We start from the raw sequence: 21472 nt of genomic DNA on the forward strand, positions 1-21472 counted from the left end.
AGCTGTCCCGGAACTTCACGTACGGGGCGCTGGGCGCCGGCAACGGCTCCCTGTCTGGCGCGTGGTACCGCAGGAACCAGGTAAGGGCCGGCCGGCCCTGTCGCCCGGCGGGGACAAGGGCGGGGCCGCCCGCGCGCCGGCTCTCAGAAGGCCACGGGGTTAGGATGTTGCCACACGTTCACTTAACTGCCCCCGACTGGGGAGAGCGCGGGCGCCCCCGGCCTGCCTCCCCGCGGCGTCGGTCCCTGGGACTGGGGCGCAAAGGTCTGCGGTTGTGACCTCGGCGGGGTCATTCCTGGGCCTCTGGGTCCCGAACACTGAATCCGCCTTCTCCCGGAAGGATTCTAGGAGTGTGGGGTGAATCTCCTTCCACCATATTCCACGCCCTTCCCAGGATCATTTTACAGTCAAAAAAAAAAAAAAAAAAGGATTCCCCATCCTCAGAAGCAGGGAGCTCATGAAGGGCAACCAAATGTCACCCCAGTGCAGGTGCTCTGCGTGCCTGAGTGTCCCCACAGTCTCAGCACACAGCTCTTCCCAATTCCGCGCGAAGAGCACCGATATTCTCGGGTGGCAGTTGCTTGACTCCCTCCCCGTCTCACCGCTCCTTCGGGAAAACATTGGCAGCCTCAACAAGGCCAGTTTATGCTGGAAACACACATTGAGCGAGATCGAAGGGGACTGGAGCTTCCCCTTTATTTCTGGCTTGGTTTAAGGTCAGAGACACAGCTCTGGCGAGCCCATTCTCCAGACGCATTTGTATTCTTTCAAGTGGGGGCAGGCGAACTTGATGTAGTGCATCCCAGGCTTCCACCTGTGATCATAAGTGTGTTTTGTCTTGTTCTTTAGCAACTCCGCGGGCTTTCTTATTTTACAACAATGTAGTCAAACTGTTTGTTATTGGTCTAAAACGTGTTTGAACCAACAATAAAAGTCTTAGCATTCCTTTTATGCTTGAAAAGTGTTTTGAATATTAATTTCTAAAATGTTAAAATTTTGTTTTCAGAAATTTAACACAGATTTTTTTTAATATAAAGACAAAATAAGTATGTTCACCCTACTAGTTTTCAACAAAGGGGAGAGTATTTGCACTAAGTCTGTTTTACCACAAAACATACTAAAGTAGGAAAGGTGAGGGGACTTTGAGCCTCTTTGTCTCTGTCTGTAACCTACTGGACATCTTCCTTCACAGGAGGTACAAAGAAAAGAATTGCTTTTCTTTCTTTTTTTTTTTTTTAATTTTTAAGTGTTTTTTTATTTATTTCTGAGAGAGAGAGAAGAGAACATGAACAGGGGCGGGTCAGAGAGAGAGAGACACAGAATCTGAAACAGCCTCCAAGCTCTGAGCTAGATGTGAGCACAGAGCCCGACGTGGGGCTCAAACCCACAAACCATGAATGAGATCATGACCTGAGCCGAAGTCTGATGCTCAGCCGACTGAGCCACCCAGGAGCCCCAAGAATTGCTTTTCATGGGAAGCTCTTTGAGTCTGTTAAACTATGCTTATGCTCACATAGGTTATAAGCATGTTACAATGTGTTTATGCTAGAAGTACTCCCAGTGAAGGTTTAAGAACAAACATTTTTTTTTCTTTTGGTAAAGAAATTAGAGGGTTAGTAGTTGTGACTTACAATGAATGGCATCATCCAGAACAGGAAAAAACCCCCATTGTTTTCACAGTGGAAACCCCTGTCATCAGTTTTCTTTGATGTTTCCTGGAATTCAATATTGTCTTGGCTCTCTAACATCAAAACGGGTTACCACGTGACATAAATGTGAGGACTTAGCTTTATGTTTGCAAGGCCTAACTTGCCACTGACAATATATATTTGTACAGATTGAAAAGGGTGTGTCTGGCATATGCTGATTGAAATTACTCAGCTGACATCTAAACTATAGTTTGAGGTAAAATTGTATCAACTTTTGCCATTGTTGTACACATTTAGGCCATCTTCTAAGATATACAGGACTGTGAAAATTGACTTTTTAAAATTCACTCAGCAAACATTTGATTGAGTGCCTCCAGGGCTGGCCAGGTCAGTAAAAATAAAATAGAGTCTATTTTTTTTTCTTTTCTTTTTTTGACATCGTTGAATGCAGATGACTGAAAATGGGGGTAGTTCCAGAAAAACAAAGTGTGAGATACAAGTTTAAGACTCTCCCACTGAAAATTAGCCTTGGTTGATGGATAGCCAGGGTTTAATCAATTTTATCACCAGTAAACTATTTGATGACAATATCAAGTGATAACCATCAGACTGATAAATTAACCTTACGCATAGCAAAAAACTAACACTTTCATACAACAGATGACTGTTTAACAGTAGTCTCTTAGAATCAGTGTTGTCCAGGGCAAAAATGTGAGTGCTTCTAGAGGAGGAAATCTCCAAGCAGGTAGAAGGTAGTAGTTCAGTGGGGAAAATGTTTTGGGAAACCAGAGAAGTGAGGTCTTTGACCTTTCTTTGTCACTCAGGAGTCTACCTGTGAAAGTACAGATGCAATAAATTCTGTAAAGGTATTTTCTTCATGTTTGGTCCACAAGTTTTCTGTATAACAGGGTAATCTTTCTAAGATGTTTATTGAGCCTCCTGCTTTGTTCGAAACACCATAGTCTTCAAATCCAAACCTCTCCTTCTAGGAGTATTATTAGGTGCTTGGGGAAATGAACTGTGCAGGTAACTCTGAAAGCTAGGAGCATGCTTTAAGTGTCATGTGAGTGATATAAAGTCCTAAAGAAATTCGGAGCAAGGTGCTTTTCGCAGGGGCCACCAGGGATATTTTGTGGAAGGGTGGTATTTAAGCTGGACGCTTAAGGGTGGACAGAGTTTCACTGATGCGAGTGCACAGGTGGAAGGAAGTCAGTCCAAGAGAGGGAAAGTATGAGGACCAAGGACAGACCACGAGTCCGGGTCAGGTGTCTTTTTGAATATTTGTGTACCTGGTGTAGAGGTCAGTAGCCATTCTAATTGCAGTGGAGCATGGAGACTGTAAGGTGGAAATAGAATTTGGGGTCTTAAATATGGCTACAGATTGCCTTGAAGGACTGGTTAAGAAATTTGGACTTTGTAGACAATGGGGGACCATCGAAGGTTTTTTGAGCGAGGAGTATGAGAATCAAAGCAAATTAAATAAAAGGAATTTAAGGTTACCAGGATGCAGAGGCCTCAAATTGGCTAAATCCAGCCCACAGATGTGTCTTGTTTGACCCGCAGAGAGGCTTTAAAAAATGTTTAATACATTGCCAGCATTGAAAGCAAGTAGATTATATATAAAGTTTCAAGTTTCAATGATTAAAAGCAAGTAGATTATATATAAAGTTTCAAGTTTCAATGATTTAAATGCTAGAAGTTCTAGCAGCACTTGGCCCTCTTCCCCACCTGTCCCACATGGTAACTATAGCTGAAGTTCACAGCTCAGAGCAGCTGCGCTCCCCACCTAGGACCCTCCTTTATTCTCATCTTTTTTACCTACTGGCCCTTGGAGGCATTTATTGTGCAACCAGTGTTAGAGGCTGTAGTCTAGCCTCAGCTGTGAACTAGAGTGTGGTTAGGCAAGTCACTCTGGGCTTCAGTTTCCTTTCCAGTAAAATGAGGGTTGGAATAAAAGATCTGCAGTCTCCCTTTTGCTATCTGATTGATTAAATAGTGCCAAACCAGCAAGGTCGCAGGGGAATGAACAGAAAGGATGAATGGAGGAAACATTGTGAAGGAGGGGTTTTGTCCCTGGTTCTTAAAGTTTAAGCATGTTGCCAAGTATCTAAATTCACAAGGACATTGTCAAAAAGGTTTATTCTGCATAGGGTGACATGAAGATTTAGGATTTTTTTATGTCCTTTATTTGAACTTTTGATTTTCAACGGCTTGAATTTTTGAAGTCAACATATTTAAAGGAAAATGGATACAACTTGGCAGAGAAGAGGCAAAACCAAGAGACTGACATTTGTTATGCATTTACTTTGTGACACTTTATAGCTGTTATCTCAGTGGAGCCCCCCAACAACCTTGTAAGGTACAGATTATCTTCACTGTTCATGCAAGGAAACGTGTGTTAAATAATTTGCCTTTAGATCTCACAACAAGTAGGTCTAACTACACAGCTATTCTTATCCCTTGCCTGAAGGCCATTGCTTAGAAAGTAAGGCTTGAAAAGACTGTGGCGGAAAGAGGAAAAATGAGGGGGAAATGAATATGGCTTGTTTCATTGCACTAAAGAAAAATCGCATTGATTTTTTTGTTACCTTTGTATTAATTTTGGTTGGCCACCATCTATTTCTTTCCTGCTGGTAGCTGACCCGGCTGCCTCTTAAAGAAAGAGAAGTGCCAAAACTTACAAATAACCAAAGGACTGAGTAGAGGTTGTTGGTCCTTTCCATTTCCTTCCCGAGAAAAATCTCTTTTTTTTTGTTTTGTTTATGTTTATTGGGGTTTTTTTACTTTCTTATATATCCAACATGGCATTTTCCCTTTACCAGATTTTCTGTGAAATGTATGTGTTATGAGGCAGCAAGAGAAAGGAAGAAGCAGATTAGTAAAAATAAATAAATAAATAAATCATCATCATCATCCCATGGTTTTGTTAGAGGAAGAGTCTTAATGCTCCTGTGAATTTGGCAGACAAGATGTTTGCATTTCATTCTACCTGATATTCTCCTTATGGCTTGATTTATACTAACTAGCTACAATATTTGTATTGATGTAATCAGCAAAATTCAGGCTATGGGAAACTTTGCTATTTTATAGACTTAAATGGTTCCATTTCTTCAAAAATCATTTTTATAAGAAAAGGGAGAGAGTGGATGGAGGAGCTGTAGATTCATATAGACCTTAAAAAGTTAAAAATAAAAATAAAATAAAATAGACCTAAAAACCCTATCTGAAAAAGGATGCGCACTTGGGTGATAAAACTAAAGGGAAGGTAAGTAAATGATTGCAGTGAAGTCAGGCCAGTGTTTCCTTGTGGGAAGGGAGAGGGCGCGATGGGTGAGGCAAAGAGAAGGCTTTCGGTGGGTACCCAATTTCTGTTTTTTGATCTGGATGGTGTTATAAGAGTGTTAACCTTATAATAATTTAGTTAAGTAATTTATTCATCTATGTCATTCTCTTTGCGGTTGTCTATATCCTACAATTTTTTTAAGTTTAAAAAATAATATTAGCATTCTATAGCTGTTCAACTTACACGTTTTACCCAGGTGGAGAATGGTATACCATACACACCCCGTGGGAGGTGTGGTATGCCATAGTCACTTTGCTTAAACAAACAACTGAGGATTACTTGAGCAATTTCTTTTTAAAATGTTGATGGTTGTTCAAGTTGATATTTGAGTGCTTACTGTGGAAAGGATGATATTCCCCTAAACTATCCTTTTTGGTTTTGTGTAGTGCAGTTTTAAAGCTCAGTCTTTTTACCAGAGGTGTTGGCAAGGTTCCTAATTTCTCCAAATCTTGGCTTTCTCTGTTGAAATGGTAATAATAATAATGCCACATACCTTATATGTTTGATGTGGCAATAAGAAAAGATAATGGATGGGAGCACCTGGGTGGCTCAGTCGGTTAAGCATCTGACTTCGGCTCAGGCCATGATCTCATGGTTTGTGAGTTCTAGCCCTGCATCAGGCTCTGTGCTGACAGCTCAGAGCCTGGAGCCTGCTTTGGATTCTGTGTCTCCTTCTCTCTCTCTGCCCCTCCCCCACTCATGCTCTGTCTCTCTCTGTCTCAAAAATAAACACTAAAAAAAATTTTTTTTAAAGGATAATGTGTGTCCAAAACTTAGCAAAGTGCCAGACACATAGAAAGTACTCTAAAATATATTATTACTGGTAGTATTATAGTCAACCTATATTATAAGAAATGTCCTAAAATATATATTTCTAATAATCAGTAATTATTAGTTCATTGCAAATGGAAAGAAATAAGAGAAATCATGTTAGACGTTTGATGTAACTTTTCTTTCTTTAACCTAAAACCACTGATTTCTCTATAGCTAATGCCTTTCTCATTCCCTTTGGTATTTGCCGCCTCTTCCCTCTCCAAACATATTCACATTCCAGAACACTTCCTAACTGCAGTAATTTCCTCACTGGAACACTTGTTACCTTGAAGTACTAAGGCAAGGATTCTTCCTATGACTTCTGCACCTTTCCAGACTCCTGGGCTGGGGAGATGGGTGTGTAGCACTGGGAACAGTGACAGAGGTGTTTGGTGGCAACAGTGTGGTCACAGTACCAGACACTGATCGTAGTTTAACCAGAAGGCCCAGCACTCCCACCCTGGGAGGGACTGTTAATGTTGAGACTCCCATGCCATTTATTTTAGCTTGGGTGTGCTTGTTTATTTATTTTCTCCCAAACATCCAGCATCACTCTATTCCATTTGCACCTTTTTATAATTCACCTCCCACTATGTGCCAGATAAACTCACCTTTTCCATAAAGTAAAGCTCATCGCACAGTCTTTCCTGGTTCACCAGAATGTTCTGATTGCCTGGGAGCTGGCAGGTAATATGTCCCCTCACGCAGTTCCCTGCCTGTGCCTTCTCTTGTCACTTGCCTGGCCCTTGGTCATTCTTAGCATGGCCTCATGTCATCTTTGGGACATGTCTGGAGGTACAGACTATATAAACACAAGTTTTATATAAATACATATATTTATAAATATAAATATAAAACTTATATAAATACAAGTTAACATACACTTCGTCCTGAGCGCCTCACCAAGGATTATTTGTCCTGGCCTGACCCCTTCAGAGACCCGGCCTGACAGGTCATGCCTACAGTGAGTGTCCTGCTGTCTGCTTGCAGTCTCAGCACTGCTTTCCTAAGTCACCCACCTTTCCTTCTGTGTACCTCTCCAGCTGGTTTGTTCTGGGACTAACTTGGACCACTGGCCTTAGTTCTGTCTGTCTTCTAGCTTAACTTGGCTTCCCTACCAAGAATGTCTTGTAATTAAGAGATGTTAGTTTGCAAGTCACAGAAAACCTAACATTAACTGGCTTAAATAATAAAGGAAAATTTATCAGCTTAACATAAAAGTCCAGAAGAACTCCGGGTCCACCTAAGCCTTGATCCAGAGGCTCTAACAACGTGGTGAAGGCCCAGTATCTCACTGTCCTCTTTAACTTTGGTTCCTTAAGAGTTTGTCAGTTCCACTTTTAGAAGATTCGCCCCACTAGCCCACATTCTCCCTTCCACTTCCAGGAGGGGAAGCTTGACTTTCTCAACCAATGAAAATAAATGGGCTTTAGTCTGATGGGATGAGGTTAGGTCCATGACCTTTCCCATGCCAGTCACCAAAGCTAGAGTTACTGGGCTTGGTATCCCCGAAGAATGTGGGCACCCTTGGGAAGGGCTGGCTGCATGGGGGTCCTATAACCAAGAAAAGGAGTTACTGTGTGCCCCTAACAACAATGTCCTCTTGCGGATTATTGTCTTCTTAGGCAACTTTCAAGCTAATACCCTCACAGCTTATCCAGGACCTTCCTTTTCTGTAGGCTGTCTCACATGAGAAGCCCTCAAAAAGTTGCCCCCTATTTAGCCTGCTTGTCTTTATAGGTGAGACCTGAATAGTATAATCTCCTCAATTCTAAAATATTTTTATTAGCATCAGGTCTAAGTGGTGACTTATTTCTAAATTCTAGACCCACCCCTCATACACCATCACCCCCAAAAAATCCACAAAGGGCCCCTCCCTTTCTTATTGATGGAAAAGTCAAAGGGAATCATTTGGCAAAGGAAGTGTCCCTTGCTTAGTCTCTATCTTGATTCTACCTGCCTAAAAATTCCTTTACCATCAACAATCACCTCTTCAGTAAGTTGGAAACTCCTAAAAGTTTAGTGGATTTAGGTGAAAAAAGGTATGGTATATGAATGCAACACTGTGTGGAATCCTAGAAGCCAGGTTAGCATTTCTAATATCTCATTCAAGTTTGGGGTGAATCCTGTGAATTCTGGGGTATGTTTCCTCTTCAGTCTCTAGACTTGCAGATGTCTGATTGTTCCAGGGCTTTTAGGGACATAACTTTGTGTTCCCTGTTGTCATAGCCCATATTGAGCTTGATCAGCTAATCAAGAAATGAGGGCCTAAAATGCAGTCAGCATTCCACTCAGTAAAAATCACATGCAGAGAGCCCTTCTTAACAAAGCAGTGTTGGACAGTGATATCAAAGATATCAGAAGACATGGCCCGTGTCCTCAAAATGTAGCCATATATATGTGATATATATAATGTGTTTGTTTATTTATGAGAAAGAGGGAGAGAGAGAGAATGTTTTATAATTACGTGATACACAATAGTTGAAGGGCTGGTGTGAAGCTACTATTTGCTTACACTATCTGATGGACTGCTTACATGAAGCTTCCAGACTATCATAGTACAGGTATATATTTGTAAATAAGGGAGCCAAAGCGGAAGAGGAAACACTATAATATACCTTTGGATATGGCTCTCTGAGTCATGGCAGTGGAGAAATGAGTGGTTCTTTGTGAGCAAAATATAAGCAGACCTCGTATTATAAGCAGCTGCCACAGCCATAAAGTAGACCAGAATTGTGAGTTACATGTAGAGTGTTTTATTAATCTTTTGAACTACATTTGCAGACCCAAATCACAGTCACTGTCATTGGCCTGGAATAAGGAGCTTGGGGATAGGGGAAATGATCTTGGCTATGTATGAGGAGTGGCCCTTTAGAGGCAATGAAAAGTGCAAGTCACGGTGCCTAAGAAGTATAGAAAACTTGAACTTGATTCCTGCCTTCTGTCAGGAAGATCTGGTCTGGTGGGTGGCAAGGGCCACGAAAGTCTCTGGCAGAAGTCTGTCAGAGAGTGGCAATGTCATTATCCCTCCCTCATTTTGAGGCAGAAATTCACCCAGTGGCTGATACCTCACATAGACAATAGAGTTCAGTCTCTAGACAGATGCAGCTGACCAGAGTTCAAGGCAAGCCAAAGGCCTTTTGCTCTTCAAAAAGACATACCCTAGAAACCCAGGCAGGTGTACGGAAGGAGTTATAACCCCCAGAGCTCCCAAGTTCCCAGCTTTAGTGTGGGAAGCCTCTTCCACACCCTGGAATGGCCCCGCAGAAGGCAGACTGCAATCTTGCTTCTTTGAAACCAAGGGATTACAGAGTTTTAAAATTATTATTCTGAGTATGTTCTTGCAAAATTTGAACATTATGCGACCTTATATCTGCCTGGATGGAAATAAGAGCATTCTTTGTGTTCAGCATGTCTGCCTTTGCTTCAAAGATTCCCTTCCCAACCTTGTATGAGGTTGATTTGTTTTATAATAGAACCAAGTTTAAGACTTCCTGAATTGGTATCTCACCTTTCCTGACTATTGTTGCTGTCCTTCTAACAAAGTGTTAAAAGCACCCGAAGGACGAAGGACGTATTATTAAATATATTACTTTTCCCATACATTTTTTCTACTGTAGCTTAGATTTCTCTAAGGCAAAAAGCATGATGCCTTCTTGGTAAGCTTAGTAAGGCTTATCCTTAATGGAGTTTGGTTTTTAAAAATAATGAATGTACAATTATGTAAGTAAATGTGTTCCCAAGGAAAAGACAAAATGTAATAGCTCTTAATTGTATGGGAAGGCAATATGCTGGGCTTTTTCTGCCTAGGTTTAAGGCTGATTACAAATTGGCATAGACCTGTTTGTAGGATAGCAACAATATACTGTGTTATGTAATGCAGATCTAGTCTGCTGGCTCTGAATCACCAGATTTGGATCCAATAGCATGAGACTTTCTCAGGATAGAAAGGTAATAACCTTATAGCATGCAATAACCAAGATAACAAGTTTAAAATCTGTTCCTGCCTGAGCATTTTTCTTTCTTTTTTCTTTTTTTTTCATATATGGGATTATAGTTTTAACTCAGTTTGAGTTAGTATTGCAGACAACTCAATTATTTACAAGGGCAAAGGAAATTAGTGTTAAGAACAGTCCAACCCATTCAGTAATCCAAAAAGTATTACATATTTCAGGTTGTCTCCAATGTTTACCACTAGGAATATGAATATTGTTTCTTCCTGGCCCTGTTGTAATTAACTCTCCCGTTGCCCCTACTTCTTCTCTGAAGTCATCTCCTAAATGGCTTTCCTGTTCTCTGGTCTTGCTCTGTGCCAGTCCATCCTCCATGCTGTAGCCAGGATGAGTCGTCGTCTTCTTTTTTTTAATGTTTATGTATTTATTTTGAGAGAGACACAGCATGAGAGGAGGAGGGACAGAGAGAAAGACACAGAATCTGAAGCAGTCTCCAGTCTCTGAGCTGTCAGCATAGAGCCTGACACGGGGCTCAAACCCATGAACCATGAGATCATGACCTGAGCCAAAGTCAGATGCTTAACCAACTAAGCCACCCAGGTGCCTCAAGATGAGTCTTCTTAAAAGTAAAATCTGGGGGCGCCTGAGTGGCTCAGTTGGTTAAGTGTCCGACTTCAGTTCAGGTCATGATCTCGTGGTTCATGAGTTTGACCCCTGCCTCAGGCTCTGTTCTGGTAGCCTGGAGCCTACTTTGGATTCTGTGTCTCCCTCACTCTCTGCCCCTCCCCCACTTGTGCTCACGTGCTCTCTCTCTCTCTCTCTCTCTCTCTCGAAAATAAATAAACTTGAAAAAAAAAAAAGAAAGAAAAGCTGGACCTATTCTTTAATTTAAAGTCTTCCGTGCCATAATACCACCTACAGATTCATGGCACACAGCAGCTCCCGCCTGCCTCTCTGGTCCAACTCTGCTGGCTGCCTCAGGCCCTTCAGACACCCTGTGTACTGCATACATACTTAAGTTAAAGATCTTGAGATAGGAAGACTATCCTGGATTATCTGGATGGACCCGAATGCCATCTTTATGTAAGAGAGAGGCACAGAGAGATTTCATANAAAAAAAAAAGAGAGACAGAGAGAGAGAGAGAGAGGGAGAAGGCAATGTGGCCATAGAGATTGGAGCGATCGAACCATAAAGCAATGAGATGCCAGCAGCCATCAGAAACTGGGAGAGGCAAGAAATGAATTGACCTCCAGAGCCTTCAGAGGGAATGTACCTCTGCCATCTTGATTTCAGCCCAGTGAAATAGATTCTGGGCTTCTGGCCTCCAAAACTGTAAGAGAATAAATTTCTCTTGTTTTAAGGCACCACCAGGTTTGTGGTAATTTGTCACAGCAGCCACTCCTGTGGCTAATATACTCTCCAAGCTAGGCAGATTTGCACTCTGTCCCTTCTGTTTCCTTAGCGTCTATCTCTAGTAGAGATTTCACAGGTGATAGTCTGTTTGTAATTGGTGCTTTTTCTACTTCTTCTGAGCTCCTTTAGGGTCCTTTGCATCCTCAGTTCCTGACATAGAACCTAATATTTAGCAGTTGTTAAGTAAATACCAAATGGATGCGTGACTGAATGAATAGCACCAGAGGTGAGCTTCCTCAAGTTGTCAGTCTCCCGTATCTACCATCTTCTCTCCAATCACTTGTACCGCATGTCCTTTCCCTCCACATTGTGTGTTTTTCCCAGGCAGTCTACATGTGGTTTTAAGTTATGCAGTGCTTTTATTTTTCTCCTTAATATCTTTCCTTGGTTCAGCCCGCTTGCTTTGCATTTCTTGCTTTTCTTGCTATCCTCTCTTCTTTTAACTCTTTTTAAATGAATCCATATTCCCTTTAATTTCATCAAGTCTGTAAAGCCGCATTTTTTAAAACTTCTTAGTTTGAAAAATTTTCCAACTTCTAGAAAATTAAGAAGAGTAGAACAATAAACACCACATGCCCTTCATCTGGAGATTCACCAATTGTTAACATTGTGAAACATTTGTTTGGTGTCTGTGTGTGTGTGTATGTTTTATACTTTATATTGTCATTTAATTTGAAAGTAAGTTGTACATTGTACACATTATGAGTCTTCACCCCTAATACTTAAATATTACTAAGAATTCAGGTATCCTCCTGTCCAGAAAGGGAGGTTCTGGAGGTGAGGTAATTGTCTACCTGTTTATAAAGTGCAAATGCAGAACAGCCCCAGCTCATTCCTAAGAGTTTCCCATGAGAGACACGGTGAACGGTGAACTGAACACCCATTTCTCAGATGTGTCATCCCCTTGTAGATTTGGGCTCTTCACGGTCATTCCTACAGGAATTAGTTGACCTAAATCACTCAACCTGTGGTATTTCCAGTACTAGAAACTAAATCTGTCGTTTGCGTGTTCAGGCATGTTTTACTGCCTGGAACAGGACAGAAAGCCTTATTCCAGCTGCAAGGTGAATACGACTATTAAGTGTTCAAAACTAGCCCTGAATCTGTGGTTTTTTTGAACCACGCACTAGCTCCACTGAGTTCTGATTCTAAATTTATGTTTTGAAGGCAAAGCCAGGAATATGTTTGAGTTCAAAGCCGGAACTGAGACAGACCATTACCAATTCCACACACCCCTGTTACAGCCTACCTCCATCAGGCCAAACCACCCCCACCCATGGATTAGCGGTCAATAACTTTATGCAAAATCTCTGAAGAACCCTCTGGCACAAAGGTAGGATATAAGATTGTTCTTCCAGATAAAACAAAAACATCCTTGATACTTATCAGTGCTGGTATTTTGAATCTCATTCCAGATAAATTGCTCGCTGTGGCTCCCACTATCTGTTTGCCAAGACATGCTGGAAAAGTCAGGAGTTAAGCTACAGTGGTGACAAGAGTGAGCACTGAACGAATTAAGGGCATTTTTCTGTGTGCCTGGCCTGTACTTCTAACTGCATTACTAAGGGCTGGAGCAACCTTTCCTTTTGACTATTATATTTGCTTTACTTTACTTGCACTGAGAAAAAGAAGCAGACTGCTAATTTTGAAACTGTAGTAAATTGACATTGACTTGCCTAGTGCAGTCAGAAGTAGTGATTCAGACATGAGCTGGGGGTGCACTTGCTGCCAAAATTTGCCTAGCTGTGTGACTTTGCACAAATCACTTTCCTTCTCGGGCCTCTGTTCTCTTTCCTGACCAGTCTCCAAATCAGTGAGGGGAGAAAGGCGTAGGGGAAGGAGAGGAGATCTCAACTGCCAGTAATTCTAAAATGCTAGAAAACATGACACTCTGAATAAAACAATGATGTAAACTAGACACTTGTAATTTATAAGGCAAGTTTATAAGGGGCTGCTTGCTATATGCAAATGATACTCCTGATTGCAGATGAGGATTTTTTTTTTAATTTTTCAACATTTTAATTCATTTTTGAGAGCGAGCGACCAAGCAAGGGAGGGGCAGAGAGAGAGGAAGACACAGAATCCCAAGCAGACTCTGGGCTCTGAGCTGTCAGCACAGAGCCTGATGCGGAGCTCAAACTCACAAACCGTCAATTATGACCTGAGCCAACGTCAGGCACTTAACCGACTGAGCCACCCAGGCTCCCCGCAGATGAGGATTTTAAAACTATTAAAGCATATTTACCAGAGCCTCTACTTGGAAACGGCAGTTAATACTGGTTACTCAAGTTACTGTTTGTTCTTGAAGGTAATTAAATCATCTTCTTTTAAAAACACTGCAGACTTGAAGTTTCCCTCCCTTTCAATTAGGGACATTAATGAGGATTTACTGCATTACTATTATTTACAATTATGTGTGAAATGAATTTAATGAGTATGCAATTAACCTTGAATAATTGAATAAGGTAAAGTTTCAGAAAAATGAAGAATAAGATACCAGTTTGTACTGAGTGTTATCAGAAAACTGTGTCTGACATCTGCTTTATACCTACATACTTCTTGTTCTTTTTATAATATAAATTAACTAGATTTTTAAAGTCAGCAAGCAGCTTTTTATTATACATTAGTAGAAACTCTTAATTGTTGAAATCTGAGTTCTAGGGCAAGCTTGTGTTCCCACAAAACTGAGAACTTTGTGTATTCAAACTCCAGTTGATTACAAAATATTCCCTTTGAGATCTTCCTGGGACCAAAGGCCAAAGTGTACTATTTCTAGATGGTTTATAATCAGTTCAAATCACATTTGTTTATTAAATGCTCCTTTGTGCCATTTCCTATACTAGCGTATAACCCTAGTCATTCGGGTTACAAAAATGAGTTGATAAGTAAGTCACAGCTCTGCCCTCAAGGAGCTTAGAGTCTAGGGAGGAAATGACTTATACAAAATCGTCATAGTAAAGTCTAATATATGTAGACATAGAAGTGTATAAAGACTTAAATCAGAGGAAGGAAGTCAGAAAACTGACTTAGAAGTCAGCTCTGAGGAAATTATCCAGAATTCAGTATATAGAAAAAGAGTTGGAAAATATGATATTTTAGGAAACAAGGAGGATAGAATTTAAGAGTCTCACATGCTGGTAACAGGAGCTTCCATGTGTAGGAAATAGAGAGAACAAAAGGGAGATGATATTCAAAGAGGTGATTGTTAAGAACTTAGCTCAATTGGTGAGACAGGAGTCCTCAAATTGAGGGAGCATGAGTCCTAAGCAAAAAGTAATTCACATGCTGAAAAATGGTAGTGAAGCCACTGAAAACCAATGACAAAGACAATCCTAAAAGCAACCTGAGAAAAATAACAGACTGCCTGCAAAGGAACAACAATTAGGTTGACAACTATTACTCAACAACAAGGGCCTGGAGACAACAGAATACTATCACCAGGAGCACTGAAAGAAATAACTGTCAGCCTGTATTCCTGGACTCAAAGGGAAAGATGACGTAAAGATTTTTGCAGAATAAGAGAGAACTGGAATTCAAAGCTTTCATTGGAAGAGCTACTTGGGTGCCTGGGTGGCTCAGTTGGTTAAGCATCTAACTCTTGATTTTGACTCAGGTCATGATCTCACAGTTATAGATCAAGTCTCGTGTTGGGCTATGTGCTGGGCATGGGGCCTGCTTAAGATTCTCTCTCTGGCTCTCCAGCATGTACTGTCTATCCCTCTGTCTGTCTGTCTCTCTCTCTCTCTCCCCCCTCTCTCTCCTCTCTCTGTCTCTATCTCTGTCTCTGTCTCTGTCTCTCTCTCAAGACCTACTAAAGTTTTATTCAGGAAGGACATTGAACCCAAAAGAAAAATAAAGATACAAGAATGTAATATCCAAAAAGTAGAAATGACCCAATTGTCCGCCACCTGATGAATACATAAGTAAAATGTGGTGTGTCCTTACAATGGAATACTTCCTAGCCATACAAAGGAATGATACATTTTACATACTGGATACATGCTGATGCATGCTACAGCATAGTAAGCCTTGCAAACAACATTCTAAGGTGAAGGAAAACAGACACAAAAAGTCACATATTGTATGAGTCCTTGTATATACAATGCCCACAGCAGGCAAATCCATACAGACAGAAAGTAAATTGGTGGTTGTCAGGGACTGAGGGGAAGAGAAAATGGAAAGTGGCTGCTCGTGGATGTGGAGTTTGTTTTTGGGGATGAGGAAAATGTTCTGAAATCAAGATAGTGGTGATAGCTGGAGAACCCTGAATGTTCTAAAAAAAACTGTCAAATTGTACACTTTAAAAGGGTGAACATGATAGTATGTGAATTATATCTCAATAAAGATATGTTTTTTAAAAGAACAGTGATGAGCAAAGAAGTAGATAAACATGGATAAATAAGTATGTAGTGGCTGTATGAAGTAATAATGACTCATTTGGGGATATAAAAACAAGGTGAAACTAATAGCCCATCAAGAACACATAAGGTAAGATAGGAGTGAAGAGACTGTAGCTAAAATGAAGTTTTTATCATGTTCAGAAGGATGGAATATTGATTAACATTGGAATTTATGTCAAGAATGCATGATAGATTTAGTATTAGAGAAACTGTATGACTCATACATATTGCTGTTGGGAATGTAAAATGGTACAGCCACTCTGGAAAGTAGTTTGGCAATTCTTTTCAAAACTTAAAATAGGCTTGCCACATGATCCACCAATTACACTTTTGGCATTTATCCCAGAGAAGTAAACTTATTTTCATGCAGAATTTGTACATAGTGTTCATAGCAGCCTTATTCATATGGCCAAAAATTGGAAACTACTCAAATGTCATTCAGTGGGTGAATGGTTAAATATATTGTGCTATATCCATACCGTGGAATACTACTCAGAATTCAAAAAGAACAGACTATTGATCCAACAGCATGGATGAACCTCAAGGCTGATGCCGATTCAAAAAACTTATAAACTGCATGTTTCCATTTATGTAGCATTTGTGAATTAATATAATTCTAGGGCGAGGGAACATATTAGTGGTTGCTACAGGTTAGGGTTGGGGAGGGGAAGAAGATGGGTGTATCAATAAACGGTAACAAGAGAATCTTATGAGGATGGCACAGAGGAGTATCTTCTCTCTCTCTCTCTCTCTGTCTCTCTGTCTCTCTCTCTCTCTCTCTCTCTCTCTCTCTCACACACACACACACACACACATACACACACGCTAGTATAGCTGTTTATAATCTGAACAAGATCTTTACCAATTCTGATTTCTTGATTTCAATGTTTCTTACAGTGGTATAAGATGTGAACTGTGAGGGAGGCTGGGGAGAGAGTGCTCAAGACCTAGCTTTACATTTGTTTGAAGCCTACTGTGAGTCAATAATTACTTCAAAATAAAAAGTTTTAACAACATAATAATTACTAAAAGAATATAAGTAAGGTATATAACTTCCTAGCCAAAAGAGTAGGGGGAAGAAAAAAGTAAAGAATGCTCAATCAGTCCACTAAGATTCAGGAAAAGAGAAGTTAGAAAGCAAAGAAAAAGCAAAATAACTGTAAATACCAAAAAAAGATGGTAGAAACGAGTGAAAATATATTTATAATCACAATAAATAAAATGGACTAAACTTCCCATTTAACAGAAAGTCACAGTTTTTTTTTAAAAAAAATTCAGGTATTTTAAGTGTATAAGAGACCTGACTAAATATAATGACACAGAAATGTTGAAAGTAAAGTATATGGAAAGTGGCAAATTTCCAAAGAAAGCAGCTACCTTATATTAATATCAGATAAAATAAACTTTAAAGTGAAAACATTATTGAAATTAAAAGAATCAATATATAATGATAAAAGCAATAATTAACTGGAAAGATAAAACACTCCTGAACTTTTATAAACCTAACACCATAGCCTTAAAATATGTAAAGCAAAATTCAATATATTTAAAAGGAAAGTGGAAACGTCCATGTTTAGTTAGATATTTAATATACCTATATTGGCAATTGATGGACAAAGCAGTCTGAAATTTATTATCAAAGATGAGCAATGAATTAATGAGGATCGGTGGATGGATGGATGGATACAAAAAGTATATATAAAATATGTTAACCCAACAATTAAAAATACTTTCTTTTTAGGGGTTGCTGGGTGAGTCAATCAGTTAAGCGTCCAACTTTTTGATTTCTGCTCAGGTCATGATCTCACAGTTCATGGATTCGAGCCCTGTGTCAGACTGTGTACTGATAGCACACAGCCTGCTTGAGATTCTCTCTCCCTCTCTCTCTCTGCCCCTCTGCAGTCTGTCTGTCTCTCTCAAAATAAAAAATAAACATTTTTAAGGATACTTTATTTTCAGGCATACATGGAATACTTATAAAACTTGACCATACACTATTACGTCACAAAACAAATTTCACTTTACACCATATACTAGATGAGAAGGCATCTAGTTTGTTAATTTACACACAGCATGTTTCCTGCCTACAACTCAATAACATTAGAAATTGGTAAGAAAGCAATGACTGACATCTCTGTTCATTTAGAAATATTAAAATACAGACCTCTGAATAATATAAGGCTCAGATAAAATAATAAAATAATTATGAAGTATTTAGAACTAAATGCCAATGGAAACTGTGCATGCCAAAAGTGTGCAGGGAGCTAAAACAGAGGGTATACTTAGAGGAATATGTATAGCTGCACTCGCATATACTATTATATAGGAAAAAAGAGGAAATGCTAGTGTGTTAAGAGTCTAAATGAAGATGAAAAAATTCAGTAAAGAAATATAATAAAATCTAGGAAGGAAAGAAATGGATCTAAATCAACTTCAGAAAAGTTAACAACTTCTCTGGAAGGGAAAAGAGACTGTAAGAGAGCTAACTACATCGGGAGCATTTTATTTCTCTGAGGAAAAAAATGTAAACACTTTGTATCCTAAAAATTATTTTGTTGTTTGTAACAACTTCACTGAAATGTAATTCATATAGTATACAGCTCTGAATGCTGTAAAAACACTGGTTTTTAGTACCTGTACAGAGTTGTGTGATCATCACCACAATCAACTTTAGAATAGTTTCATCACCCCAAAAAGAAACCTTCCACCCTTGATTGCAAACTGGTGCAGCCACTCTGGAAAACAGTGTGAAAATTCCTCAAAAAATTAAAAGTAGAATTACCCTATGACATAGCAATAGCTATGTATCCAAAGGATACAGGAGCGCTGATTCAGAGGGGCACATGTACCCCCATGTTAATAACAGCACTACCAACAATAGCCCAAATGTCCATCAACTGATGAATGGATAAAGAAGACATGGCATATACGTATATATATATATAGTGAAGTACTACTCGTTGATGAAAAAGAATGAAATCTTGCCATTTGCAACAACATGGTTGCAACTGGAGGGTATTATGCTAAGTGAAGTAAGTCAGAAGAGACATATCATAGGTTTTCTTTTTTTTGTTTCAAATTTTTTATTTTTTTATTATTTTTTCAAATGGTTTATTGTCAAGTTGGTTTCCATTTAACATCCAGTGCTCATCCCCACAAGTGTCCTCCTCCCTGCCCATCTCCCCCCTCCCCCCACACCCATCAGTCCTCAGTTTGTTCTCAGAATTCAAGAGTCTCTCATGGTTTGCCTCTCTCCCTCTCCCCCACTATTTCCCCCCTTCTTCTCCCCCATGGTCCTCCGCTAAGTTACTCCTAATCCTCCTATACGTGCAAACATATGGTAGCTGTCCTTCTCTGCCTGATTTATTTCACTCAGCATAACACCCTCAAGGTCCATCCATGTTGCTACACATGGCCAGATTTCATTCTTTCTCATTGCCATGTAGTATTCCATCGTATAGATAAACGACATCTTCTTGATCCATTCGTCCATTGATGGGCACTTAGGCTCTTTCAATGTTTTGGCTATTGTGGAGAGTGCTGCTATGAACAGTGGGGTACACATGCTCCTATGCATCAGCACTCCTATATCCCTTGGGTAAATTCCTAACAGTGCTATTGCTGGGTCATAGGGGAGTTCTATTGTTAGTTTCCTGAGGAACTTCCATACGGTTTTCCAGAGGGGCTGCACCAGTTTCCATTCCCACCAACAGTGTAGGAGGGTGCCGTTTCTCCACATCCTCACCAGCATCTAGAGTTCTCTGATTTGGNATTAACCCTTTATCTGATGAGACACATCATAGGTTTTCACTCATAGGTGGAATTTGAGAAACTTAACAGCAGACCATAGGGTAAGGGAGGGAAAAATAAGTTACAAACAGGGAAGCAAACCATAAGAGACTCTTAAATACAGAGAACAAACTGAAGGTTGATGGGGAGTGGGGGGTGGGGGGTGGAGGTGGGGCAGGGAAAATGGGTGACGGGCATTGAGGAGGAGGACACTTGTGATGAGCACTGGGTATTGTATGTAAGTGATGAATCATGGGAATCTATTCCTGAAGCCAAGACTACCCTGCATGTTAGCTAACTTGACAATAAATTATTAAGGATAAAAACAGAAACCTTCTACACTTTGGCTGTCATCCCCAAGCCCTGAATCCTCCCCAGCCCTAAACAACCACTAATCTGCTTTCTCTACTTATAGATTTGCCTCCTCTGGACCTTTCATATAGAAGGAATCCTTTAACATGTGGTCTTCTGTGGCTAGATTCTTTTACATAGCATAACATTTTCAAGGTTCATCCAGGTTGTAGCACATATCTACGCTTCATTCCTTTTTATGGATAAATAATATTCCATTATATGAATATGCTACATTTTGTTTATTCATTAGTTGATAGACATTTAAGTCATTTTCACTTTTGGCTGTATTATGAATAGTACTGCTATGGACACTTGTGTACAAGTATTTGTGTAGATATATTTTCATTTCTCTTGGATATATGCCTAGGAGTGGAATTGCTGAGTCAAATGGAAATTCCATGCTTAAATTTTTGAGGAACTGCCAGACTGGTTGCAGCATTTAATATTTCCATCAGCAGTGTATGGGGCTTCTGATTGGTCTACATCCTCACCAACACTTATTATCTGACTTTTTGATCACAGCCATCTTATTTGGTGTGAGGTGGTATATCACCGTGTTTTTAATTTGCATTACCTGATGACTAATGATGTTGACATCCTTTCTTTCATGTGCTTGTTAGCCATTTGTCTTCTTTGGAGAAGACATTCATTTCTTTGGAGAAATGGCTGTTCAGATCCTTTGCCCATTTTTAATTAGGTTATTTTTCTTTTTGTTATTGAGTTGTAAGAGTTCTTTATATAATTTAGATACAAGTCTCATCATACATATGATTTCCAAATGTTTTCTCCCACTTTATGGGTTGTCTTTTCACTTTCTTGTTAGTGTCCTTTGAAACACAAAACTTTTTAATGTTAATAAGTTCCAATTATTTTTCTTTTGTTGCTTATGACTTTGATATCTATAAGAATCCATGGTCGAATGCAAGATGATAAATACTTATTCATAGTTTCTTACGAGAATTTCAGAGTTTTGGCTCTCAAGTCTTTGATTTTGAGTTAATTCTTGTATGTGGTGTATGATCAGCAGCTGCACCATTTTACATCCTTTTCAGCAGTGCCACAAGAGTTCCAGTATGTCCACATCCTTTCCAACACTTGTTATTTTCTGTTTCGTTTGTTAGCACGAGTGAGGGAGAGGGGCAGAGGGAGAAAAAGAGACTCTTAAGCAGGCTGCACGCCCAGTGTGGAATCCAACACGGGACTCCATCCTACAACCCTGTGATCATGACCTGAGCCAAAACAAGGGTTGGATGTTCAACAGACTGAGTCACTCAAGCACTGCTGTTTTTTGTTTTTGTTTTTTATTATAATTCTCCTAATGGGTGTGAGGTGGTAGCTCACAGTGACTTTGATTTGCATTTCCCTAGTCATTAGTGCTGTTGAACATCTTTTCATGTGCTTATTGGCCATTTGTATATCTTCTTTGAAGAAATGTTTATTCAAGTCCTTTGCCCATTTTTAACTGAGTTGTTAATTTTGTTCTTGAATTGTAAGAGTTGAATTTTGTTATTGAATTGTATATCTGTAAAGATATCAATCTTTATCAGATATATGATTTGCAATATTTTCTCCCATTATGTAGGTCACCTTTTACTCAGTTAATAGTGTCCTTTGTTGCACAAAGAATTTACTCTTAATGAAGTACAGTTTATCTATGTTGTATGTGTGTGTGTGTGTGTGTGTGTGTGTGTGTGCGCGCGCACGCGCGCGCTTTTGGTCTCATATCCAAGAAATCATTGCCAAATCTTGCTACCAAT

General features: G+C 39.7%; 1 protein-coding gene across 1 annotated transcript in view; it reads left to right on the top strand.

Annotated features, from left to right (window-relative positions):
* Positions 1-21472, top strand: part of NIPAL2 (NIPA like domain containing 2) — an 86864-nt gene that overhangs the window by 5016 nt on the left and 60376 nt on the right. The window contains exon 3 of the mRNA XM_077748230.1: positions 3-80. Coding sequence (XP_077604356.1) covers positions 3-80 — 78 coding nt within the window. The remainder of the gene's footprint in view (positions 1-2; positions 81-21472) is intronic.

This window comes from Crocuta crocuta, unplaced genomic scaffold (genome assembly GCF_008692635.1).
Source record: "Crocuta crocuta isolate KB4526 unplaced genomic scaffold, BGI_CrCroc_1.0 scaffold39, whole genome shotgun sequence".
In the NCBI taxonomy this organism is placed as follows: Eukaryota; Metazoa; Chordata; class Mammalia; order Carnivora; family Hyaenidae; genus Crocuta; species Crocuta crocuta.